Source organism: Salvelinus namaycush, chromosome 2 (genome assembly GCF_016432855.1).
Source record: "Salvelinus namaycush isolate Seneca chromosome 2, SaNama_1.0, whole genome shotgun sequence".
Classification (NCBI taxonomy): Eukaryota; Metazoa; Chordata; class Actinopteri; order Salmoniformes; family Salmonidae; genus Salvelinus; species Salvelinus namaycush.
The window spans coordinates 59,699,131-59,725,529 of record NC_052308.1 but is presented as its reverse complement, the minus strand read 5'-3'; the positions used below and the strand labels follow the sequence as shown (position 1 = coordinate 59,725,529).

Here is a 26,399-nt window from a genome sequence, read left to right as displayed (position 1 = left end):
CATGGCTTGGTTATTGCTCTGACGTGCACTGTCAACTGTGGGATCTTAGACAGGTATGTGCCTGTCCAATCAATTGAATTGACCACAGGTGGACTCCAATCCAGGTGTAGAAATATCTCACGAATGATTAATGGAAACAGGATGCACCTGAGATCATTTTTGAGTCTTATAGAAAAGGGTCTGAAAACTTCTGTTTTTTATTGATAATACATTTTCAAACATTTCTAAAAACCTGTTAACACTTTGTAATTTCCGGGTATTGTGTGTAGATTGGTGAGAAAACAAAAATATTTAATACATTTTAGAATAAGTCTGTAACGTGACAAAATGTTGAAAAAGTCAAGGGGTCTGAATTTTTTCTGAATGCACTGTATTTCTAGCTAGGATTCCAAGTGTGTCAACATGCACAAATCACATAATAGGGTAGACTGGGCGTCTGGCAATACCACACTGGTTGTATCCTCTGGCCATGAGAATGTACCCGTCTCTTCCCCAACCAGTACCCCAGCTGCAAAACCAATGGAGAAATTAAAGAATCCTTAGTACCGAGAGTGTGTGTACGTTTACATTAGATATGTACATGACGTGTGAATAGAACTAAAATCCATTACAACCTGGTAGTATGATTGAATTTGGAACTTTTCTTCAAAAAATAAAATATATAATAGGATTATTTGGCTGGATGAATAATGTGTAAACGGTGGCCTTTTTACAACACAAATTGTTGAAGAAAAGTGTCAAATTAAAACACACGGGCAGATTATGATGAGTTTGACTGTATTTTCTGCATCAAAAAGGTTGCCTTATGTCATTAATATTGAGTTGTTGGATGGCTTTCTACTTTCAAAGTAAACACTGACCTGTTTTTCACAATCCAGTAGTCCAGGTAAGAACTACCATACCCGACAGCCAGTACAGCATGGTTAGTTCTTGTTGAACAGTCAGGCTGGTAGAGGACTCCTAAAGAAGAAACACTACAAGAGTTCATGTGCAATTTCATATGTATTTATTTACAATTTAATAGAGGTAATGGTAACACTTTACTTAAAGCATCCAGGTATAATGCATTATACCGTTATAATGCATTGCGAGTTGTCATGATGATGATGATGACCCCTTTACATTATAATAATTCATAGTGACACGGGCTAAATAACCAGTTGAAAATGTATATATATAAAATATATAAATATAATATAAATATTATAAAGACTCATACATGGTTATAACAAGTTATGCCTGGATTCTTCAAGAAAAGTGTTTGCAAACTAATTTTTGAATGTGTCTCTATGTGTAAAGTATGAGTTCTGTCACTGTATGACCAATCTGGGCTATAAATCTTAGCCAACAATGAAACGTTGTACTCCTCAAACTAGCTTGTTAACCATTGCCTGGTATTGGTAAGACTAGGGCTATTTTCTCTTCTTATCTATTTGTTGCTTAATGGTTCACAACTAAAATTGTAGTAATACGTTTGCAGAAGAGTCCACGCAGTAAAGTCGAACTACTACAATCTCAAAAGAGATCATCTATGACCACAGACACAGCGATAGGGCCAACCTCATACAAAGTGTCTCGAAACACTTTTTCATCCAGCGAAGGAACTCTGTTGAAGCCTTTGCACCAGGCTTCCTTTGTTGCATTCTGGTATTCACAAGGGCCCACCTGAAAACAGTTTATTATGATCATCTCAAGCTTTACAGTGAGCTTTTCACTCATCTATTCGATGTTCTTTCCAAAATTCCCACTTTTTACAGAAATCCCAGTTAGAGGATTCCTGGTTTCATGGTTATTCCCTCCTGATTCCAAGAATCTTCCAACTGGGATTTCTGGAAAACCTGAGAATTTGGGGGAAAGTTACCAGAATTTTGCAACCCTAATGGTAACATATTGTATTGTACCTCTGCAGTGTAAGGATATTTCCTTTCCGACATAATCCCATGATCTGAGACGTAACTAAAACACCTCATGGCCAAGCCACCGCCACAGCCATTATTGTGATAGTCTCCGCTGCAGTCCACCAGGTTCTGCTCACTCAGAGGCAACAGTTTGCCTGTCTGCTTGAACAACTGGCCCTCCAGGGCTCCGACTGCAGCAAATGCATAACAAGATCCACAAGACCCCTAGATCAAATAAAATAGTTGTCATATCTACTGTTTTGCGTTGAAATTATTGACTAGACGTAAATGCATAGCAAGATCCACAATGCCGCTTGATAAAATACCCATTTTATTTCCCCTATTGTGCTTTGAAGATATCCCCTAGAGGTATGGCGGCATGTTTTTCCTGGTAAAGTGCTCAGGAAAAACTCCTGTCCCTACATATCATATCAGGCCACTACCTCAACAGTATCTAAGAAACATAGATACAGTTTCGTCACCTTTCTAAATGCAGAGAAAGTGGCTTTTCATGTCATGTCTAATAAGTGGCACCTAGAATACACACTCCTCTAATCCTTTCCATATCAGTGTCAATCTGTACAATACCAGAAAAATGAAGGGGAGAATACTAACTTCCAGTTAAGTCAAATGTTTACTTAGTCATGCATGATGTCAATGGGAGACGAAAGGAAATTTCGACTTCAGTGGAAGTTAGGATTCGCCCAAAAGTGAGAGAGAACAAATGAAAGAGGCTGCTCTTCAACCTGGTCCTTCACTGGAGTCACATATCCATATGGACGCCAGTCCCACGTCTCAGGAGCTGCTGAGAGACTGCAGTTCCACTTAGAGAGGGGGATCCCATCCAGGAGTTTCTCCTCCTCAGCAGCATTAACAGTCAACAAGGCATTGTACTCTTTATTCGTCTGGAACACAGAATTAACACTAGAATGGATCGGCATCCTAATGGATCACCATCTTAGTCAGGAAAACATTAATTCTAGAAACTGATTAAATATTGTAAAAAAACAATGAATGTGTAGATATGTCTGCATTGTACTGTATCTCTGTGGTCTGGACAAATGGAGGCAGGGGGTGTCATTCATAACCTACAAAGGTCTACCACTGTTGTGTCATCAGCAAACTTAATGATGGTTTTGGAGTCGTGCCTAGCCGTGCAATCATGAGTGAACAGGGAGTACAGGATGGGACTGACCACGCACCCCTGAGGGGCTCCCGTGTTGAGGATCAGCGTGGCGGATGTGTTGTTACCTACCCTTACCACCTGGGGGCGGCCCGTCAGAAAGTCCAGGATTCAGTTGCAGAGGGAGGTGTTTAGTCCCAGGGTTTTAGCTTAGTGATGAGCTTTGAGGGCACTATGGTGTTGAATGCTGAGCTGTAGTCAATGAATAGCATTCTCACATAGGTGTTCCTTTTGTACAGGTGGGAAAGGGCAGTGTGGAGTGCAATAGAGATTGCATCATCTGTGGATCTGTTGGTGCGGTATGCAAATTGGAGTGAGTCTAGGGTTTCTGGGATAATGGTGTTGATGTGAGCCATGACCAGCCTTTCAAAGCATTTCATGGCTACAGACGTGAGTGCTACGGGTCGGTAGTCATTTAGGCAGGTTACCTTAGTGTTCTTCAGCACAGAGACTATGGTGGTCTGCTTGAAACATGTTGGTATTACAGACTCGGACAGGGAGAGGTTGAAAATGTCAGTGAAGATACTTGCCAGTTGGTTAGCGCATGCTCGGAGTACACGTCCTGGTAATCCGTCTGGCCCTGCGGCGTTGTGAATGTTGACCTGTTTAATGGTCTTACTCACATCGGCTGTGGAGAGTGTGATTACACAGTTGTCCGGAAGAGCTGATGCTCTCATGCATGTTTCAGTGTTACTTGCCTCGAAGCAAGCACAGAAGTTATTTAGCTCGTCTGGTAGGCTCGTGTCACTAGGCAGCTCTCGGCTGTGCTTCCCTTTGTAGTCTGTAATATTTTGCAAGCCCTGCTACATCCGACGAGCATCGGAGCCTCCCGGGTGGCGCAGTGGTCTAGGGCACTGCATCGCAGTGCTAGCTGCGCCACCAGAGTCTCTGGGTTCACGCCCAGGCTCTGTCGCAGCCGGCCGCAACCGGGAGGTCCGTGGGGCGACCTACAATTGGCATAGCGTCGTCCGGGTTAGGGAGGGTTTGGCCGGTAGGGATATCCTTGTCTCAGTATGTAAATGTAATAAAATGTATGCACTCTACTGTATGTCGCTCTGGATAAGAGCGTCTGCTAAATGACTAAAATGTAAATGTAAAAATGTAGTATGATTCGATCTCAGTCCTGTATTGATGCATTGCCTGTTTGATGGTTCGTTGGAGGGCATAGCGGGATTTCTTATAAGCTCCTTGAAAGCGGAAGCTCTACCCTTCAGCTCATTTTGAATGTTGCCTGTAATCCATGGCTTCTGGTTGGGGTATGTACATACAGTCACTGTGGGGATGACGTCCTCGATGCACTTATTGATAAAGCCAGTGACTGATGTGGTGTACTCCTCAATGCTATTGGAAGAATCCCGGAACATATCCCAGTCTGCGCTAGCAAAACAGTCCTGTAGTTTAGCATCTGCTTCATCTGACCACTTTTTTATAGACAGAGTCACTGGTACTTCCTGCTTTAATTTTTGCTTGTAAGCAGGAATCAGGAGGATAGAGTTATGGTCAGATTTGCCAAATGGAGGGCAAGGGAGAGCTTTGTACACGTCTCTGTGTGTGGAGTAAAGGTGGTCTATCTCTGTCCAGTGTCTGTGTTCTTTTGCCTATCTTAGTCTTTTTATTGGCCAGTCTGAGATATGTATTTTTATTTGCAATGTTGCCTAAAAGGCCAGCATCCCGGAGTCACCTCTTCACTGTTGACGTTGAGACTGGTGCTTGAGGGTACTATTTAATGAAGCTGCCAGTTAAGGACTTGTGAGGCGTCTGTTTCTCAAACTAGACACTCGAATGTACTTGTCCTCTTGCTCAGTTGTGCCCCGGGGCCTTCCACTCCTCTTTCTATTCTGGTTAGAGCCAGTTTGCGCCGTTCTGTGAAGGGAGTAGTACATAGCGTTGTACGGGATCTTCAGTTTCTTTCTCACATGGAATAGCCTTCATTGCTCAGAACAAGAATAGACTGATGAGTTTCAGAATAAAGTTATTTGTTTCTGGACATTTTTAGCCTGTAATCGAACCCACAAATGCTGATGCTCCAGATACTCAACTAGTCTAAAGAAGGCCAGTTGTAATTGCTTCAGCTACAATAGTCATTTATAACAATAACAATGTCTACACTGTATTTCTGATCAATTTGATGTTATTTTAATGGACAAAAAATATGCTTTCTTTCAAAAAACAAGGACATTTCTAAGTGACCCCAAACTTTTGAACGGTAGTGTACATGCTTTCAGTTCGTCCCATTTATTTTCCAGCGATTGAACATTAGCTAGCAGAACGGAAGGCAAGGGCAGATTAGCCACTCATCGCCTCACACGGCATCCTGATCTCTTTCCGTGAAACCTACGTTTCCTTTTCCAGCGAATCACGGGGATCTGGACCTGGTCGGGTGTTTGTAGTCTATCCCTCACGTCCGACTCATTGAAGAAGAACTCGTCCAATTTGAGGTGATTAATCTCAGTTCTGGTGTCCAGAAGCTCTTTTCAGTCATAAGAAACGGTAGCAGCAGCATTATGTACAAAACAAGTTACAAATAATGCAAAAAAACAAACAAAATAGCATGGTTGGTTAAGAGCCGATAAGACGGCAGCCCTCCCTTCTGGTGCCATCTTGCTACTTGAGGCTGTTCTACAAAGTACTGAGTAAAGGGTCTGAATACTTAGGCAAATGAAATATTTAAGTGTATTAATTTTTATAAATTACTAAACATTTCTACAAAACAGTTTTTGCTTTGTAATTATAGGGTATTGTGGGTAGATTGATGAGGGGGGGAAATGATGTAATCAGTTTTAGAACAAGGCTGTAACGTAACAATGTAACGATTCTAGTCTGGTGAAGGAGAAGAAGACCAAAATGCAGCGTGGTAAGTGTTCGTCATATTTTAATTTAAAACTGAACACTACACAAAATAACAACGATGAGAAAACAAAACAGTTCTGCAAGATGAACAGACACTACACAGAAAATAAACACCCACAACCAAAATGGGGAAAACAGGCTACCTATGTATGATTCTCAATCAGAGACAACGATCGACAGCTGCCTCTGATTGAGAACCATACCAGGCCAAATACAGAAATATAACAACATAGAAAAAAGAACAGACTACCCACCCCAACTCACGCCCTGACCAACCTAACACAAAGACATAAAAAAGGAACTAAGGTCAGAACGTGACAAACAAAATGTGGAAAAAATACTTTTCTGGCCTGAATACATTTCGAATGCACTGGATATATATTATTATTTATTTATTTTTGTGCCTGTTTTGCATGTTATTTTGGCATTAATATGTGTCACATATCAGTTTGCAAACAATGAAAATAATAATAAAGCCGCATTACAAAGATCATCTCTTTTTTGCTTTCTTGAGTAAGGCAGCTCCAAAATTCAGGTGCTTCAGCCTAGCTCTGGGGTTTCTGTGGTGGTGGGGCAGGCTGCGAAAATTACAAGCATAGGGGTTGCTAATGTTCTCTAATTGCGCTGTGATTTGCTCAGTGTTCTGTCACTCATGGGGACACTGCGTCACCGCAAAATCTACAGGGAGAGCTCAAAAATTGAAGCCTCTTGGGTGCTGCCATAGAGTTACATTAGAAGTGCCCATCCAAGAAGGCTCAAGGTCATTGGCCACAGATAAAATGATGTGAAACCACGTTATATCTACAGTACCTTTGATTGAACTGATCATTTCAACATACTACTTTCAAAATCGATGGGGTATCGTCGGACGGTGCCAGAGTGTCTCCCAACCCCTCCTGTCTCAGCCTCCAGTATTTATGCTGCAGTAGTTTGTGTCGGGGGGCTAGGGTCAATCTGTTATATCTGGGGTATTTCTCCTGTCTTATCCGGTGTCCTGTGTGAATTTAAGTATGCTCTCTCTAATTCTTTCTTTCTCTCTTTCAGAGAACCTGAGCCCTAGGACCATGCCTCAGGACTACCTGACCTGATGAGTCCTTGCTGTCCCCAGTCCACCTGGCCGTGCTGCTGCTCCAGTTTCAACTGTTCTGCCTGCGGCTATGGAACGCTGACCTGTTCACCGGACGTGCTACCTGTCCCAGACCGGCTGTTTTCAACTCTCTAGAGACAGCAGGAGCGGTAGAGATACTCTGAATGATCGGCTATGAAAAGCCAACTGACATTTACTCTTGAGGTGCTGACCTGTTGCACCCTCGACAACCACTGTGATTATTATTATTTGACCATGCTGGTCATCTATGAACATTTGAACATCTTGGCCATGTTCTGTTATAATCTCCACCCGGCACAACCAGAAGAGGACTGGCCACCCCTCATAGCCTGGTTCCTCTCTAGGTTTCTTCCTAGGTTCTGGCTTTTCTAGGGAGTTTTTCCAAGCCAACGTGCTTCTACACCTGCATTGCTTGCTGTTTGGGATTTTAGGCTGGGTTTCTGTACAGCACTTTGAGATATCAGCTGATGTAAGAAGGGCTTCATAAATAAATTTGATTTGATCATGAATCAAGCCGACAATCTACTGGCAAATCCTTTTCAATACTTGTCATATGAAGAGAAATTATAGATAAAACGTATCGGTGCTCATCGGCCATTGGCCATAAACATTTCACAAAAACTTGGAAATCGCAAATTCAAGAATGAGTGGTTTGGAAGGAATCAGTGGCTAACTGCAAGCCTGCTATTCAGTGGAGTGGATTTCCAAGTCTTGGTTAAAGGGTCTCTTTTCCAAGTTTAAAAGGATAAACATTCAACATTGGCCATGTTGTCAATCCAACATGACTTCTGCTGCTTTCAAAACAACTGGAAACTCGGAACTGGGAAATCTCAGACTTCAGTGAGTGGGAACTCTGAAAAAACGAGCTCAGACTGGGAAAATATATTTTGAACAGTCATCCAACTCAGTATTCCAAGTTGGGAGTTCGAGCTCTGACCTGAAGATCACTAACGTCATGATTCAAACTTGTTTTTTTCCAAGTTCCCAGTTGTCTTGAAAGCACCATAAATCCAGAGAATGAGAGACTTTGATGACAAAGTTTGATGACAAAATTTGCCCACGAAGGACCGCCGCACCACCTTCCTGTTCATGTGAGCACAGCACAACAAGGTGAGTCCAAAAATGTATTGTATGTTGCTGTAAAAATGATGTAATATGCCAGGGAGATATGTATACTGTAGCTAAGAAAGTAATACTATGTGTATGTTGTGTTGTAAGCTGTTAGTAGCCCATGTGCGTCACCCTAATAATTTGGTCCCCTTTCCACTCATAATTTAGCCTTCTTTTCTGACTTGATGGTACACATGTAGCTTATAGCCTGTTTTAGAGAAATGTCAGCATCAAATATTGTTAGACCTTTCATTGTCTACGGTTCTGACTTGGTGTACAGGGAGAATACGTCCGTCCTAGCTCTCTCAGTAATGTCTTAATCAAAATTACGTATTGCCTCTTATCTGCTCGTCGTCCCCTTATGCCATAGTTTGTACATCTCAATTGTCAGTAGAAACCACATTCGTTTAACCTCTCTGGGATATGTGGTACGGTAGCGTCCCACCTGGCCAACATCCAGTGAAAATGCAGAGCGCCAAATTCAAATAAATTACTATAAAAATTTAACTTTCATGAAATCACACATTCAATATACCAAATTAAAGCTACACTTGTTGTGAATCCAGCCAATGTGTCAGATTTCAAAAATGCTTTACGGCGAAAGCAAACAATGCTATTATTTGAGGATAGCACCCCAGCTAACAATCACAGACCATCATATTTCAACCTTCCAGGCACGACACAAAACGCAGAAATAAAGATATAATTCATGCCTTACCTTTGACGAGCTTCTTCTGCTGGCACTCCAATATGTCCCATAAACATCACAAATGGTCATTTTGTTCGATTAATTCCATCGATATATATCCAAAATGTGCATTTAATTGGCGCGTTTGATCCAGAAAAACACCGGTTCCAACTTGCACAACGTGACTACAAAATATCTCAAAAGTTACCTGTAAGCCTTGTGTGTTTGGAGGAATGGGCCAAAATACCAGCAACAGTGTGTGAAAACCTTGTGAAGACTTACAGAAAACGTTTGACCTCTGTCATTGCCAACAAAGGGTATATAACAAAGTATTGAGATAAACTTTTGTTATTGACCAAATACTTATTTTCCACCATAATTTGCAAATAAATTCATTAAAGATCCTACAATGTGATTTTCTGGATTTTTTTTTCTCATTTTGTCTGTCATAGTTGAAGTGTACCTATGATGAAAATTACAGGCCTCTCTCATCTTTTTAAGTGGGAGAACTTGCACAATTGGTGGCTGACTAAATACTTTTTTGCCCCACTGTATTTCTTAAAATCATGTTTCATGCTCATCCAATTGCTGATCCAAACACAATTGTGGGTTGTCTTACCATGTCTCCAAACTGGTTCATTCCCAGGGTGAAAGTGTGCTTTCCTATTTCTGCCTCCAGGTTGTGTTGACGGATGAGGCCTTGGTTTGTCTCCCAGATCATCCTTCTGAAGCCCTCATCCACCTGAGAAAGACAAGCCAAAGGCCCCACAAGTTATTGACATCATGATTAATCTCTATGGGGCAAATCATAACACAAGGGTGATATGCACATGCTAAACTTCCACTTAAGTCACATGTTCACCCAGCTAGCACACTTGGTTCCTTGGAAGTTGCGGGAACGTACATTTTTGGTTTCCCATTGGTTCTGGGAATGAAGGCATACAGACTGGTAAAACGTAATGTTTTTTTAAGATTCTGAGAACAGAAGTGAACATTGTGCCTGTTCTGGGAATGTACATTTTTGGGTTGCAGAGAGGTTCTGATGTTTCACTATGATTCCCTGAAAGTTTTCCTGGGTGGTTTTATTAATGTTATGAGAACGGAAATTCAAAGTTATTTGAAGGTAATTAAATAACGTTTTGAGAACATTCTCTAAATGTGAAAGAAATGTAAAAGTTATTTGAAGGTTTTAGAATAATTTCCTTTAAACTTTCACTGAATGTTTCAATACGACTTTTAATAGTACTGCTAGCTTGGTTTGGATTAACTGTTTTGAACTCCAAGCACAGAGAGGCAACGTGGACATTTATTTGCTTAGGCATTAATCATGCAAACACCAAAACATTTTTATTGTGGCTCGGCATCAGTGCGATTCAAACCTATGATCGCTGGTCCCTATCCATGGAATTAGTCCACTGCGCCACCAGGATGGAGGAAGCATGCCATGTTTTTTTAAATTCATACAAAGCTGTTCAAACAGACCCCATTTCAAAGGAACCAACAACTAATTTAAGTTCAAGTGTGGGCAATTAGTGGGCTCGGCCAACACACCTGAACACACTTAACAAGATAGAGAGTTTTGTTGACACTGAAAACAGAACGTATATTTTTTAAATAACATTCTTAGAACGTTCTTTGAATGTTACTACAGTTTTCTTGTTGATTTTATGGACAGTTTTCTTAATGTTCTGAGGACATTAATGGTCTGAGAACACTTTAAATAGAACCATGAGGACATCTGCAGAAAATGTTATGGTGAAGTACTAAAATTCCCATAGAAGACATTTTTTTTCTTAACATTCTCTGACCAATTTGAGAACATTACCTTAAATAGAACCATACGGAAACCTGTAGGAAGAATTCTGCTGAAGTACTGAAATTCCCACAGAAGAACGTTGTTTCTTAACAGTCTCGGAACAATTTGAGAACATTCCCAATGTCAAACCAGTTAGATAATGTAAATATCCTGCTCCATTCCCAGAACGTTGTGGGAAGGTTTTATGCAAAATAACCATAGACAGCCATGCTCTCACCAAGCTCTAAGAAACATATGGTTCTCAGAACATTATGTGCTAGCTGGGCACAAAATTTGACTTAAAGCTGCAATATGGAACTTTTTGGGTGATCCGACCAAATTCACATGGAGTTATAGATCTGTCATTCTCATTGAAAGTCTAAGAAGCTGTAGATCTGTTCTATGTGTGCTATTTCTATGCTTCGCTTTATTAAATATCGTTTTTGCATATTTTACTTTTGGTTATGTAAACCAGCTTCAAACAGCTGAAAATACAATATTTTTGGTTATATTTCACAGAGGTTAAGATGGTACAATGATTATCTACACTATACTTGCTTGTTTTGTCAAACAAACTACCTTCCCTCCAGGACACCTACAGCACCCGATGTCAGAGGAAGGCCAAAAAGATCATCAAGGACAACAACCACCCGAGCCACTGCCGGTTCACCCCGCTACCATCCAGAAGGCGATGTCAGTACAGGTGCATCAAAGCTGGGACCGAGAGACTGAAAAACAGCTTCTATCTCAAGGCCATCAGACTGTTAAACAGCCATCACTAACACAGAGAGGCTGCTGCCCACATACAGGCTCGGAATCATTGGCCACTTTAATAAATGGATCCCTAGTCACTTTAAATAATGTTTACATATCTTACATTTCTCATCTCATATGTATATACTGTATTTTATACCATCTATTGCATCTTGCCTATGTCTCTCCGTCATCGCTCATCCATATATTTATATGTACATCCCTTTAGATTTGAGTGAATTGTTAGATTACTTGTTAAATATTACTGCACAGTCAGAACTAGAAGCACAAGCATTTCACTACACTCACATTACCATCTGGTTACCATGTATTTGGATTTGGACTTGTTTGGATTTGAAACTGAATTTAGGCAAAATATTACAATTTTAGCAACCAGGAAATTGCAGCGTAATCTCTGCGTAGTGCATATTTAAGTGAAATTTAGGATTAACTCATCCTGTATGACTGGCGTACTGTGTTTGCCGTAGGCTCTAAGTAACCTTGGAATACTGTTTGCCGTGTTGGGTTTTCCACTCCTCCCAGATGCCATCCAGCTCAGCGCCCAGTGGTTGTTTGAAAGAGGACACCACTGCACACAGTGCCATTAGTAGGAGTTTCATCTGAATCCTACACACACACACACACACACACACACACACACACACACACACACACACACACACACACACACACACAGACACACACACACAGACACACACACACAGTTAGCATTTACACTTACATTTCTCTATCATTTGTAAACGTGAATAGTTGCCTGAGTAAAAAATGTTATGGGGCATATGAAAGCAATGCAGCGGAATTTCATGATCACTAACACTCATGAAATAGAGAACATTTGCACAAATCACGAAGCCATTTTGTTCCTGAGCATATTGATTTTATCTACGTTTCTATTTACTGACACCGTCATTCAAAGGTAAGATTTCTATAGAGCAGATTTGGCATACAATTTCAAAGAAAATGTTACCTTTGGAGTTAGGTATATTATATATTATACAAAAAAATTGATAATAGGCTAAGGAATAAATTTAAGAATCATCACACCAAATGTGGTGAATAACTCTGCCTACATATTACCTCAACACCGGTGCCCCGCACATTGACTCTGTACCGGTACCCCCTGTATATAGTTATTTACTGCTGCTCAATTATTTGTTATTCTGATCTCTACTTTTTTTTAAATATTTTCTTAAAACGGCGTTGTTGGTTAAGGGCTTGTAAGTAAGCATTTCACGGCGAATGTGACAAATCAAATTTGATTGTTTGACTTGGAGTAGCCTGCCCTCAATTTAGGGAACCAAGCCTGAATTTAGTTTAAATCATCATCTCTATAAAGGTTTCTATGGTCTAGCTCGTAATATTTTCCATAGAATATGTGTTATATTAATGTGTTATATTGATATAGGCATGTGCTTTAATTATGCACAGAATTATTGACACCCTTGATAAAGATGAGCTATATTGTATGCTATTTGCCTGAGTAAAAAAAACTCTAAGTAGTACCTTGTGAAGACAGCAGAGTAATGTAAAGCTGTAAAACTACATAAAGTCGTTACCTGGGTTTGAATGCTCCTGCCTCGATGTGAGGGGAAAATGAAAGCAATGTAACGGTTTATAGTTTTTAGGCTTCCTCTTTACTAACTAGCCTGTTGATATTTATAGGTAGGCGGTACATAAGGGTCATAGTTAACCAAGTTCCTGTATTTAAACATCTGTTATGAAAGAACAAGTTCCTCTTCATGAGAGTTTCATGATCACTAATTCTTAAGAAATATGCATACAGCACATTTGCATTCAGTACAAGTTTTTGTTTTCTAGTCTACCCGGTTCTGACCCTGAGCCTGCCTGCCGTCCTGTACCTGCCTGACTCTGACCTGGTTTACGAACCTCTGCCTGCCTTCGACCTGCATTTTGCCTGCCCCTTTGTAATAATAAATATTCTGAGAATCGAACTATCCTCCTGTGTCTGCATCTGACTCATATCCTGAGACGTGATAATAAAGTATCTGAAATTACTTCAAATATTATTTAAATCCAGGTCTGCAAGGGTCTAGGGACACACACACATACATTTCAATGTTAAATGTTTCTCCCCAACACTTTTGTCTAGTGGTGTCATAATTTATTGCCCAATTAGATACTGTAGAAATGTATGAAATGAGCTTTGAATGGCAATTTGGCAAAAGAGATTTGAATAGCAATCGGGGTGGTCCCCCAAAACCCTTGTCTGATGTTGCTCCCCACATTTTAAATACATGTTTTGTAGGAATGCTAAGCGCCTTTTAGATCACAATGAAAAAGGTTACATGGGTATGGAAGTCCTAGATCAGCCCTTCAAGCTGAACAGAGTAAAACAGAATGGGGCTTTCTGTCTTTTCATTCTAAAGTTCTCACGTTTTAGGGAAGACCCAGATGCAGACAATGTCGAAGTAACAAAAGTTTATTACTAGAACAGGGGCAGGAAAAACGACAGGTCAAGGGCAGGCAGAGGTCAGTAATCCAGATCAGAGTCCAAACGGTACAGAACAGCAGGCAGGCTCAGGGTCGGTGCAGGCAGAGCTCAATAATCCCGTGTGGTGGGACAAGGTACAGGACGGCAGGCAGGCTCAGGGTCGGTGCAGGCAGAGCTCAATAATCCCGTGTGGTGGGACAAGGTACAGGACGGCAGGCAGGCTCAGGGTCGGTGCAGGCAGAGCTCAATAATCCCGTGTGGTGGGACAAGGTACAGGACGGCAGGCAGGCTCAGGGTCAGCACAGGCAGAATGGTCAAAACTGGGGAAACCTAGAAAACAGGAACTTTAGAAAAGACAGGATCAAGGGGAAAAACACTGGTAGGCTTGACGAACAAAACGAACTGGCGACAGACAAACAGAACACAGGTATAAATACACAGGGGATAAGGAGGGGAGATGGGAGACACCTGGTGGGGGGTGGAAACAAGCACAAAGACAGGTGAAACACATCAGGGAGTGACAAAAGTACATGTAAGATGAATGTTATGTTTCAATTCCCTCTCTAATCCCCCACCTGCTGAAACCACTGCAGTCAAAGAGCTAATAGAACTCATTATAAACCCATGAATGTTCCAGTAACTCACACATTGTCTTTGCCCAAAAGGCGCTATCCCTCTATTATTTACGTCTTCTAGCTCGTAACTGTAAATCAGCAATAAACCAAAATAAGTGTGTAAAAACTGAAATTTTTTCACACAAGACAAAACGATTACTTTCATTGTCTCATCCCTTGCATCCAGGCTAAGAAATCAATTTCAATCTCCATAAAATGTGGGTATCTTTAGCGGTAAACCGATTAGAGTTTGATGTTATAGTTTCTATCCTTAGACCAATATACATCCCCTCTAAAAAAAAAAAAAAAAAATGTGTGTGTGTGTGCGTGTGTGTGTGAGTAATGCTACAAGCACAGTGAGGATACAGTCTTTGGGGATTCGCTAACTCATGTGTTCCAGTTTATTATGTTACTGACACTATTTAAAGTCATTGTAGGCCATAAACAGGTTTAAGTTACACATTTTTCACAGATCCCAAATTATTTTGACAAGGAGTCTTCAATGTGTCAACACTACATCATTTTTCCAAAAAAATTACGGTCGCTTTACCTTTCAAAAGAACTGCCGACTCCCATAAGACACAATAGTTGTCAGAATAAATAAAATCAAGATACAAGGATTTCAAATACAGTATAAACATTTTGTCTGGCATTTCTGAAACACGTATCAGGGACAATGAAATATCAAACAATTTATACAAATGTTGGAAGAATGTCGACACAACACTCAATTACACAAAGTATGACATTGCCCTGGACAATTCAGTCGGCTTTGATAACTTTAACCAGTCTGTTTATCTTTTATCTTATCCAAAAGGGCCTCCTCCATCAACTCCTTGGCCTTCCGGTTGTCAAAAAGCTTTCTGTATGTACCAGGTCTTCCCCGTAGGAAGTGCTTTGGACTCTCATCTGAAAAAGTGTGTGTATATACAGTATGAGACTCTGAGCACACAACCAGGTCAGAAGGACAGTTTTGGTGTTCTGGAGCAAGGCGTGTAATTGCCTCTCGGCTCCAAAAGATGACATCCTTCTTCTTCACGCTTCAGTGAGTTTTGCCTGCCTGCGCTTTTCCCGCAGCTGCACAGGTCATCTGAAAACCCTCGCACGGTGCATGGGACCCTTCGTTTCCTTCCGTTTCCTCGCAGTCTGCACAGGTTACTTTAATGGATGCGGACGGCCCTTGACACTACGTGGTTTTATTTGTGTTTGGATTGGCTTCGTGTTTAGACTGTGAAGATGAGAGGTGAGAGGGCCTCATTCTACTAAGATCCATCTGCTGTTGTGGGAAAACATTACCTGAACCTTCTTGGTGAGATGGTGGTAACGCAGTCATAAGCATGTCATAACAGATTTATAAGCAGTTATACACTCTTACAAAAAAAGGTTCTAAAAGGGTTATTCGGCTGTCCCCATAGGAGAAGGCAGGACCCTTTCTGGTTCCAGGTATAACCCTTTTGGGTTGCATGTAGAACCCTCTGCGGAAAGGTTTCTGCCAGGGCAGGGAGCATTGAGGTAGTATCCTAAACTCTGGGGCTCCAGTTAGAAGTTGCCATTTGTGACTCACCACCTGGATTCGGTCTTATGTAGCAAAATGTGAAATGGTGTTTTTTACATTGGATAAAAGTAGAGACTCAGAGCTACAAAATGGTATATCATACACTGCATTTGAGGAACAATGGCCACTTTTGAGAAAATTACCTTTGAATGTTTTGGTATCTAGTGAAGAGCTCTTCTTTGTTAACACCCATTCAACATTGTTCACATCCTCTTAAGCTTAAGCCCCACCTATCTCGTTTCGCTCTCGGAGAACACACTTGACGCTCTGGCCGATGATTTGTTTACCTCTGGATAACATGAAAACAGCCTAACCATCTCTGCTGGCAACAATTTCATTACGCTTTTTTGCAGACGTTTACTGACACCGGCCATATTCAACAGGTGTTGTACACACCTCACGTAATGTTAGCCAGCCAGCTAACGTTAACGTAAACTCACCCCATTCCGTACAAATGTGCGCAACCGCAACATTCAAACGAGGCTACAAAGAAAACTAATGGGACTGTAGCGACTGTGTTGACTTCAAAATCTGTGGTGTGAACTACGATTCTATTCAAGCGTTGATCGACATGGTAATGGCTCTATAGTATTGGAGAAAAGTTGGAAAAACTGACCCGCCGTTACATCGTGACGTGTCATGTCGTAACGTTCAGCACTCATAAAGCAACTATTTCTGTCTTACAATCTCTCTCCACCAGGTGTAGCACTTCTCTCATCGTTTAAAAACAAGAAATGGACAGTGACGGGGGTAAGGGAGGGATACCTAGTCATTTTTTGCGTCATCATTGCATGCGATCATCATTCTCAAAGCCGCTGTTTACTTCTAAGATCACTTTAGCACCGCCCTAAAAACCCGATTGAAATTCAACACAAACCTTCAAATAGGTATGTAATGACACATTATATAAACTCTTTATAGTGTTTTATTTACATTTTAGAGGCGATAAGGTGATAAGTTGGACAGATCGAGTGAAAAAAAGCAATTTTCCCACACAACATCTCTCCTTCTCAATATCACGCATTAGTTTCGCTTCCCCACCCGCAATTTTTAAAAAGTCCCGACGGGCCTCATTGCCTGCTTGAATTATGCAGAAACGGGCAACGTTTAGGTAATGTAATTGATTCTGTTGGAAAGGGGAGAAAGTGTGCTTTACAATGGTATTGCCATTACAGTTGATCTGGAAGTATTACGTTTTTGGGGGCGCTAAAATAAGGGCAATTGTACGGACCAAGGCGATTATGGCTAGTGGGAAGATGGTAACTTTATCTGTGGCTTAACCAACAAGGCTCGTCATTTAACAATTTTATTCGTATTTACAGATGGCATACAAGTTTTTTATTAAGGCACATGAAAGTTCACATGTTCGAGAAGGCATTTCCGCCAAAAAACGCATTATGATAAAAAATATATATTTTACATTCAAACGGCTCTCCTGTGAAGTTGTGACTTGCGACATATGCCTAGTTTCCTGAATCGGGTCACATTTAGCACAGATCAAGAATCGGCTAACCCTCCCCAAATCCTAGCCTTAACATTCTTCGGGAAATAAGCTAAACTGACCTTAGATCAGCTTCCAGGGCTAACAGCAAAGGACGAAAGCATGTCAGGGCAAGAACACTACACTTCAAAGTACCAGGGAACACAAAAGTTAGAGGGGTAGAGTTTTTAGAAAGTCCTGATAAAAAATAACACAACCATCTATTTGAATTTGCAACATGAATCAGTCATTTTGTTACAATACATGGTAAAAGACAGTGGGGCTCCATTTAATGTTATTATTTTGTAGCAAATGAGCAATTTCATTTGGTCTATCAAGTGCTGATGTCTTAAAATGTATCAAATATTCTGAGCTTGAATAAAATAAATGCACTTGAAGGATTGGCCCGGAAGCAATGAAAAATGTTTTTGGGGGGTCAATAGAACCATAAATAAGTTATTTTGAGATTACAGTCGCTGTTAAAGGAGACATCATGTATGCCCAGTCATTGCATTGTACTGTAATTATACAGTTGATCACACTGCTGTATAAATAGCTGGGGACTGCGTGCAAGATGCCCGACCGTTGTTTTCAACATAATCTACTAACGTTCACATACACCGATTCATGAACCATCTATATCCGGGTTGCATCCGGTTTACACGGCCCAAATTCACATTTGCACTTGCACTCAGTGCGCACAGGCAGCAGAGCAAGCAGCGACGACGTCATCAAGACATCCAAAAACATGGCAGACATTAGATTATTGTAAAATTGAAATAGCTTCAGCCGTGAGTGATGAAAAAGAAATCGGCCTCAGCACCAATTCTTCCAATGATTCAATGGATGTTTTATGTACAATTGTGATGTGTAAAGTGTCTTATTAAGAATTTTTAAATAGGATTTCTCTATGTGGCCGTCTATGGATATTGTATTTCTGGGATGGGCGTCAGTTAAACTCCAGTACCGAAGCAAGGCAGTAGGAGCAGTTGAAACCGTGCTTCTAGACCGCTTCCTGGCCCCTTGGCTGATCAAGATGAATCATGATATATCATGATATATCTGAGGACTGTAATAGCGAATATTATAATAAAGATTTTTTAAATCTTTGTTTCACCAATGGGTTTTGAGGGTTTATGAATTATTGATAGCTTCCTTGTGAATTCAAATGCTTTATAGTGCAAATTATAGTGCCTTTTTAACCTCTACTTCCTCACAAACCCGGATCCGGGAGCACCCCCATCAGTAAAAAAGCTGACTAGCATAGCCTAGCATAGCGTCACAAGTAAATACTAGCATCTAAATATCATTAAATCACAAGTCCAAGACACCAGATGAAAGATACACATCTTGTGAATCCAGCCATCATTTCTGATTTTTAAAATGTTTTACAGGGAAGACACAATATGTAAATCTATTAGCTAACCACGATAGCAAAAGACACAACTTTTTTTCCCACCATTTTTTTCCTGCATAGGTAGCTATCACAATTTCGATCAAATAAAGATATAAATAGCCACTAACCAAGAAACAATTTCATCAGATGACAGTCTGATAACATATTTATTGTATAGCATATGTTTTGTTAGAAAAATGTGCATATTTCAGGTATAAATCATAGTTTACCATTGCAGCCACCATCACAACTCTCACCAAAGCAACTAGAATAACTACAGAGACCATCGTGTATTACCTAAATACTCATCATAAAACATTTCTGAAAAATACACAGCGTACAGCAAATGAAAGACAAAGATCTTGTGAATCCAGCCAATATTTCAGATTTTTTAAGTGTTTTACAGCGAAAACACAATATAGCATTATATTAGCTTATTACAATAGCCAACCACACAGCAGCATTGATTCATGCATGTTAGCGATAGCGAATAAACCAGCAAAAGATATTACATTTTTGACTAACCTTCTCAAAACTTCATCAGATGACAGTCCTATAACATCATATTACACAATACATATAGAGTTTGTTCGAAAATGTGCATATTTAGCGGCACAAATCGTGGTTATACAATGAGAAAAGTAGCCAGGCTGCCAACAATATGTCGGGAGAAATCTTGGGAGAGGCACCTAATCTAATCGATAACTAATCATAAACTTGACTAAAAAAATACAGGTTGGACAGCAAATGAAAGATACATTAGTTCTTAATGCAATCGCTGTGTTAGATTTTTAAAATTAACGTTACTACAACATACAGCGTGCGTTAAAGCGAGACCGCACCTAGATTAATGGCAGAATATGAGTTCTACATTTTTCAACAGAACAACGAATTAACATCATATATAGTTCTTACTATTTGATGAGCTTCCATCAGAATCTTGGGCAAGGTGTCCTTTGTCCAAAAGAATCGTTGCTTGGTTGTAGATTGTCCTCTTCAACATTCGAATTAGCAGTAAACATTAGCCATGTGGCAAAGACGTGTCCGACTCACTAAAACGCAGCACAAATAAATATCCGAAAATCGCAATATACCGATATAAACTGATATAACTCGGTTTAATATAACAACATTATGATGTCTTTAACACCTATATCGAATAAAAACAGAGCCGGATATATCTAAGGGCTATAACCGGAGCGTTCTAGAACGACAGCCAGAGCTCCTTTCTGCGTCAGGGCGAAGAGAAGAAAGGGGGCACCCCACGTTGCCAACCCATTTATAAGCTCTCAGATCCGCCTAGCAACACCATTTCAATTCTCACTATTCGCTGACACCCAGGGGAAGACGTATGCAGTGCATCTCAACCAATAGAAGACAGGCAGATTTATAAACAGATCTCAGAACAGCCAGCAGATTTCAGCATTCTCACATCCTCATAGGAAAATTGCTCTAAGTCCAGTTCTGTTTTACTCACAGATATAATTCAAACGGTTTTAGAAACTAGAGAGTGTTTTCTATCCAATAGTAATAGTAATATGCATATTGTACGAGCAAGAATTGAGTACGAGGCAGTTTAATTTGGGAACGAAATTATTACAAAGTGCAAACAGCACCCCCTATTTAACATGACAAGACATTCTTATGATCTCATAGTCATAGGCTATAGTCGAAGTGTTAATGTCTTACAAAATGTACATAGAAGTATAAATACATATGACTTGTCAAGAGAGGAAAAACTACATTTAATTCTTAATGCTTCAACTTTTACTGTGTTCTCCCTCATAAGGTAGTATTTTCCCCTGAACACTCAATCCTAAATGGCCGCCAATTCTGTCACCAAGGTCCAGAGCATTATCCAGCACCTTCCCCCTACCTGCCTCCCAGATTCTCTCCTAATCCCCTAAATTCTTTCCTCAGCTCACCCTTCCTAACCCATTACTCATTTCTACCCACCCCTCTTATGCAATGCATATTGAATTAAAGCTCATCTTCAAACCTCCCACTCCCTCAACCCTAAAGACCATCATTTAGGAGCCTGCTGAGTCATTGATTGGATTGTGTAGGGATCTCCGAGCAAATTAGACTGTACCAACCCGCCACAGTTATAAAATGGCCAACCGCGTGACAGGACATCCTCTCATTGATTTTGCTCTGTCGTGGTCGTTGCCTCAGTACTTTACAGTGATGATCGTATCAGCACAGATCAAACATTAATCTAGAATATTTAAGAAATTATGGCAATCACCTCCATTTCAGAAGCCAAAAGCGCCCATTTGACCAGGATGGACAGAGAACTTTGGATGGATGTTTGTTTTAGCCATGCACGTTGTCGTCTCCCGAGTGGCGCAGCAGTCTAAGGCACTGCATCTCAGTGCAAGAGGTGGCACTGCAGTCCCTAGTTTGAATCCAAGCAGCATCACATCCGGCCGTGATTGGGAGTCCCATAGGGCGGCCAACAATTGGCCCAGCTTCGTCCGGGTTTGGCTGGGGTAGGCCTTCATTGTAAATAAGAATTTCTTCTTAACTGACTAGCCTAGTTAAATAAATAAATAAATAAACTAGGGGCAGAGTAATGGAAGGTTTCGTCAGATGAATGACATCAATACTTTTTAAAGAGATACTTGCTGTCAATGAATTGAACACACTCTAATACACCATAAAAAGGAATTGATGGTCATTCCATTCCAAATCAATAGCGTGTTGACCTTGACCCTTTTTGATTGGTAAAAAGGATTTGTAAACTTTGAACTGATCAGGAACTAGACATAATCAAACTACTGTAGGCATGATCTATTCCTATTATATTCCTATTATTATTCCTATTCCCCTTATGTAAAGACCATCTCAGATTGTTAAGGAAATTGTGGAGTACGGTGTCTATATTAGGAGGCATATCAGAGGCAACTCCAGCTGAGAATGAGCCGTTCCTAATATGGAGACCGTAGTGGAGGATTCTCACACATTGTCTTGCTGACAGTCAGCTAGGCCCTACAGGATGTTAAGCCCTTTGGACCAGCTGGCAAACTCACTCAGCTCACCAGCCCTCTAGCACTAATGGACCTCCAGGGAAGCTCAATGTCAGCCGGAGGTCGCAGGCCATTATCAATCATTGTTCAATACTACTGTATATAAAGTAGTATTTCCTTCCACATTTTGTGCCAAATTTCTGCGGACTCCATCATTAACTGGCAAATGCTTACCATAGAGTTGGTTTTGTAAATTGCATGGTGGTAGACCGCCTCAAAACACACACACACACACACACACACACAGTCACACACACCAACCAACCGCTGACTCCCTGGGAGATCCCCTCTGATGTTTTTTAGGAACGTCTCCATCCTCCCAGCATGCAACAGTGTCCAGAGCAATAGTTTCAAAGGCTCGACAACGTGTGAAACAATATATCTCACATCTCACACGTCCTCCTGTGCCATTCTTCTCCTGTGTTTGTATGTGTGTGTGTGCATTCAAACTCCTGTGTCATCGCTTGTAGGATCGCTTGTGTGTTTCGACACAGCGATCTGTCAGTCACGTTGGCAACTGTACACTGCCTATCGTGGGTGGGAGCAATCATACTGTTAAAATTCTGCACACGTCTCCCGTATTAAGAACCAAAGTGGTTTTGATGGCACCAGTTTTGACAGACATGCTGGGTAAATACAGCTTCAGCTCGGTTATCTCCCAGGAGTACCGATTACAAACTGTAGAGTAAGGCAAGGTTGCATTCCAAATAGGTTTAGGCCCCGTATGGGCCCGAGTCGACAGTAGTGTACTAAAATGGGAATAGGTGGCATTTGAGACACAACCCAAGGGCTCCACTTTACATATAGTCTTCATAAAACATTCATAGCACTTCCATATGGAAACCCCTAAAGCAGTGTACAAAAAATTTATAATAAGTTGCATGTGTGTGAATTAATTACATTAAGCACACAATAGTGTTGGTGTTGGACTGCACACGGTTAACATTTCATGCTAATTAGCGTCCCTGGTGTATTGGTGCATCTGTCTTGTACTGTGACAGCGAAGTTGCTTTTTATTGATTTGGGGCACCAGACAGCAGTGAAAGAGTGTCCAATACGGTCGCCATATTACAGAGCTTATAGCCATGACGTTAAAGGCAGAGTCCTTCATTTGGTTTTCAGTCAAATGGCAGCTATACCATCACTTGTTTTGGTAGAAGCTGGAGAAATATAACCCCTCTCCAATTCATAGATGGAACTATGGATTCAAGGACTGTTAGTCCATGAGATCTCCCCTAAAGTATTAAAGCGTTTTTAAGCTTTAGGGGAGAGTGGGGTAAGTTGAGCCATTTTTTACATTCAACATTAAATATATATTTGTTCTTACAAATATATCTACATATATTTCAGGATGTTGTGTATCCCTGGAAATAATCAGTTTTGAAAATATAGCTTGTCCAGAAAATGTCTTCTCTTGGCACAACATACCACTGGTATGGGGTAAGTTGACCCACAGGACAGGGTAAGTTAAGCCACCAAAAATGTTTGTACTGAATGAAATATTGCCACTACTTTTTTAAAACCATTTCAATCTTTCTTTCCCAAAGACAATTAAACACAATCACAATTGCTTTTTGTGTCTTTGAATCAATTTAAGCATCTTTTAGAACCGTCTTAACCCCTTTTTAAGCACGTTTAACATAGACCAGGCCTCATATCCCAACGATAATGCTTTGTATTACGCCTGGGAAGAAAACACTTCAATTTGCTCAACTTGACATTGGCTCAGCCACTGCCACAAGGATGCACTTTCATGCTAGGTTTAGAACCTCATATTGAAGCTCATAGAGACTCCTGGGCTCCCGAGTGGCGCTGCTGTCATATCACTAAATCTCAGTGCTAGAGGTGTCACTACAGACCCTGGTTCAATTCCAGGCTTTATCACTAGCTGTGATTGTGAGTCCCATAGGGCGGTGCACAATTGGCCCAGCATCGTCCAGATTAGGGTTTGGCCAGGGTAGGCCGTCATTGTAAATTAGAATTTCTTCTTAAAACTGACTTGCCTAGTTAAATAAAAGAGACCCAAACTGGTGTACAGAACAATCTTAAAATTATCCACTTTGGTTTAGATAAAAGCATCTTGGAACCTCTTAACACAAATTACTTTACCACTTCCTTCAAAGACTCCATGAAATGATGACCTCTTCCGAAATATATTCGGTCAAATGATACATTTTGTGTATGGTTTCCAAGAAACAAGGGTGGCTCAACTTACCCCTTTGGCTCAACTTACTTACCCACTCTCCCCTACAAATAACGGAGAAAAACAACCTCAGATTTTTGGGATATGATGGGGTAAGACAGTTGTACTAAGCTCATTCGGCATTTATAAGTGATAGTCTTCCAGAATCAATGGATTATATATCCATATTGAAATACTATTAGAATGAAGTAAATATAGCAGATTGTACATTTAACACATTACCTCTGGTACTCGAATTGGGCAGCTGTTTTTGTTTATGCACCCATCCAGCATCTTGTAGAAAGCCAAAGGCCTGGGCCTCATTTCTAACTGTTGCAAACAGTAAATTTAACACTAAATCAGATCTGTCGTAAAACGGTGCACGCGTGAACGAACATTATAACTCCGCCTGAAAAACACCCATCACACACATTTTACGGTGACAATAATGCCCTTATTTGCTGTATACTTTGGAAGTAGTGGAATTAGGCCAAGACAGTGTCCAAAGGAAATACACCACATGACCAAATGTATGTGGACACCTGCTCGTCGAACTTCTCATTCCAAAATCATGGGCATTAATATGGAGTATTAAATAGCCGAATCCACTACTTTGAAGGGGTGTCCACATACCTTTTTTTATAGATGTTGTAGAATGATAAACTTGATGTTGGCAGACTTTTTTTTTTTCAGTAACATTTTCTGTATCTGACCATTTCTGACCATCTAAATTGTTGTTGAACTGGAAACAGATCGCTTGAACGCAATAATGTTTTGCATCCACTTTCTCCCAAACATAAATATGCTGCACTGGCCACGAGTTCTGAAACATTGTCTACTCTGGGATAACTACAGTAAGCCTACTTACAGTGGTAGCCTACATACCTCAATGCAAAAGATCAGCTGTCTGTTCACCTGTTAATTTCTACTGTATGTTAAAAACCGCGCACCCTGTCATCTGCATAGAGCAAAAACTATAAATTATAATAGCCTATAGGCCCAAATAAATGAGAGATGCGCATGGTAATTTGTTGTATGGCTACTTCGGGAATATGAACTCATCATGGCCAGAAACGATGAGGAATTTATTCTGCAATAGTTATGATATATGTAGCCACGTGTGCACATTTTGTTCATATCCTTTGCTAGTTAGTGAGTTGTTAGCCCAGTTATAAATCATTTGTAGTCGGCAATAGGGAAGTGATTGCTTCCTACAAGATACACAAAACGTCTACTTCTGTAGACATCTTTGAAAAGCGAGTCAAGTAAAGAGTTTTTTCTGTCTTAAAGGGGCAGTGTTGTATTTTGAAACAGGCTTGAATAAGCTGGGTAGCCAATAGGCAGAGGGTAGTTGTTACTTGGAGCAGGTGAACCCAAGGGCTGACTCAGACGAGGAGATTGGTATAAGGTATTGAAAAGCAGGGGAAAGATTGGGTGTAGGTCAGGGGAAGCTTGGCGGGTTGCAGGACGCCAGGTTCTGAGGCTGGAGCGAGGGGAGTTGGGGCTGGGTAGGCAGGTCCGGAGCGAAATCCAAGGAAACAGTGAAGTGGGGGTTCTGGACAGGGTGGCAGGACTGACGAGACGTGGGACAGGAGACAGGGACCAGAGTCAGAGCGGACGGATCTCCTGCGGAGAGAAAACAGCATCAGGCAAGGAAAAACAGGCACAACATGAAAACAGGATCTATGCATGAGCCAATGGCTAAAACGCAGACTGACTGAGCAGAGGCTGCGATCTAGCAGCACGGAAGTGACAGGGCTGAGTTTTTGTAGAGGTCTTGATTGTGGAACAGGTTGCAGCTGGTGGGGATCTGCTCTGACTACAGCACACCTTACTCCGCCCACACAATCTCACACACGCGCACACAAAGAGAGGGAGAGAGCACTGGGGGAGTGGCAGCAGGTCAAGGAGACACAGGATGAGCAGTAGAGGGCGTGGCAGGAGTGGATGTAACAGTAACATAATTTGTCTGATTCTCTCTTATGATGGTATGGGAATAATAATGCATTGTGTATTATGTATTATGTTTGTAAAATAAATATTTTGCTACGCAACACATTTCACATTACAGTTTTCAGACGTAGCCTACAAACGTCAATGGAAAAGGTGAACCGTCTGTTGTACCATTAAACTGTGCTTTGGATCGGAGTGGATATAGCAAAATAGGCTGCTTGAAATAGCTTATCTACTTTATTTACTATTTGGAAGTGGGTCGAATTAAATGAAAGATGGGACAAATGATAGCCTATTATAACCTGTTGTAGTGCCTGCCTATAGGCTATTTT

At 40.9% G+C, this 26,399-nt stretch overlaps 1 protein-coding gene across 1 annotated transcript; it reads right to left on the bottom strand.

The window, feature by feature from the left end:
- Positions 1-348: 348 nt before the first annotated feature.
- LOC120022501 (procathepsin L-like) lies at positions 349-22,006 on the bottom strand. Its single transcript, XM_038966445.1, has 9 exons — positions 21,945-22,006; positions 11,886-12,012; positions 9,457-9,579; positions 2,645-2,803; positions 1,902-2,123; positions 1,537-1,665; positions 1,270-1,307; positions 861-974; positions 349-508 (listed from the first exon to the last, which is right to left on the bottom strand). The coding sequence occupies exons 1-9, from the start codon at positions 22,004-22,006 to the stop codon at positions 412-414; spliced, it is 1,071 nt and encodes a 356-aa protein (XP_038822373.1). The 3' UTR covers positions 349-411.
- Positions 22,007-26,399: the final 4,393 nt, after the last annotated feature.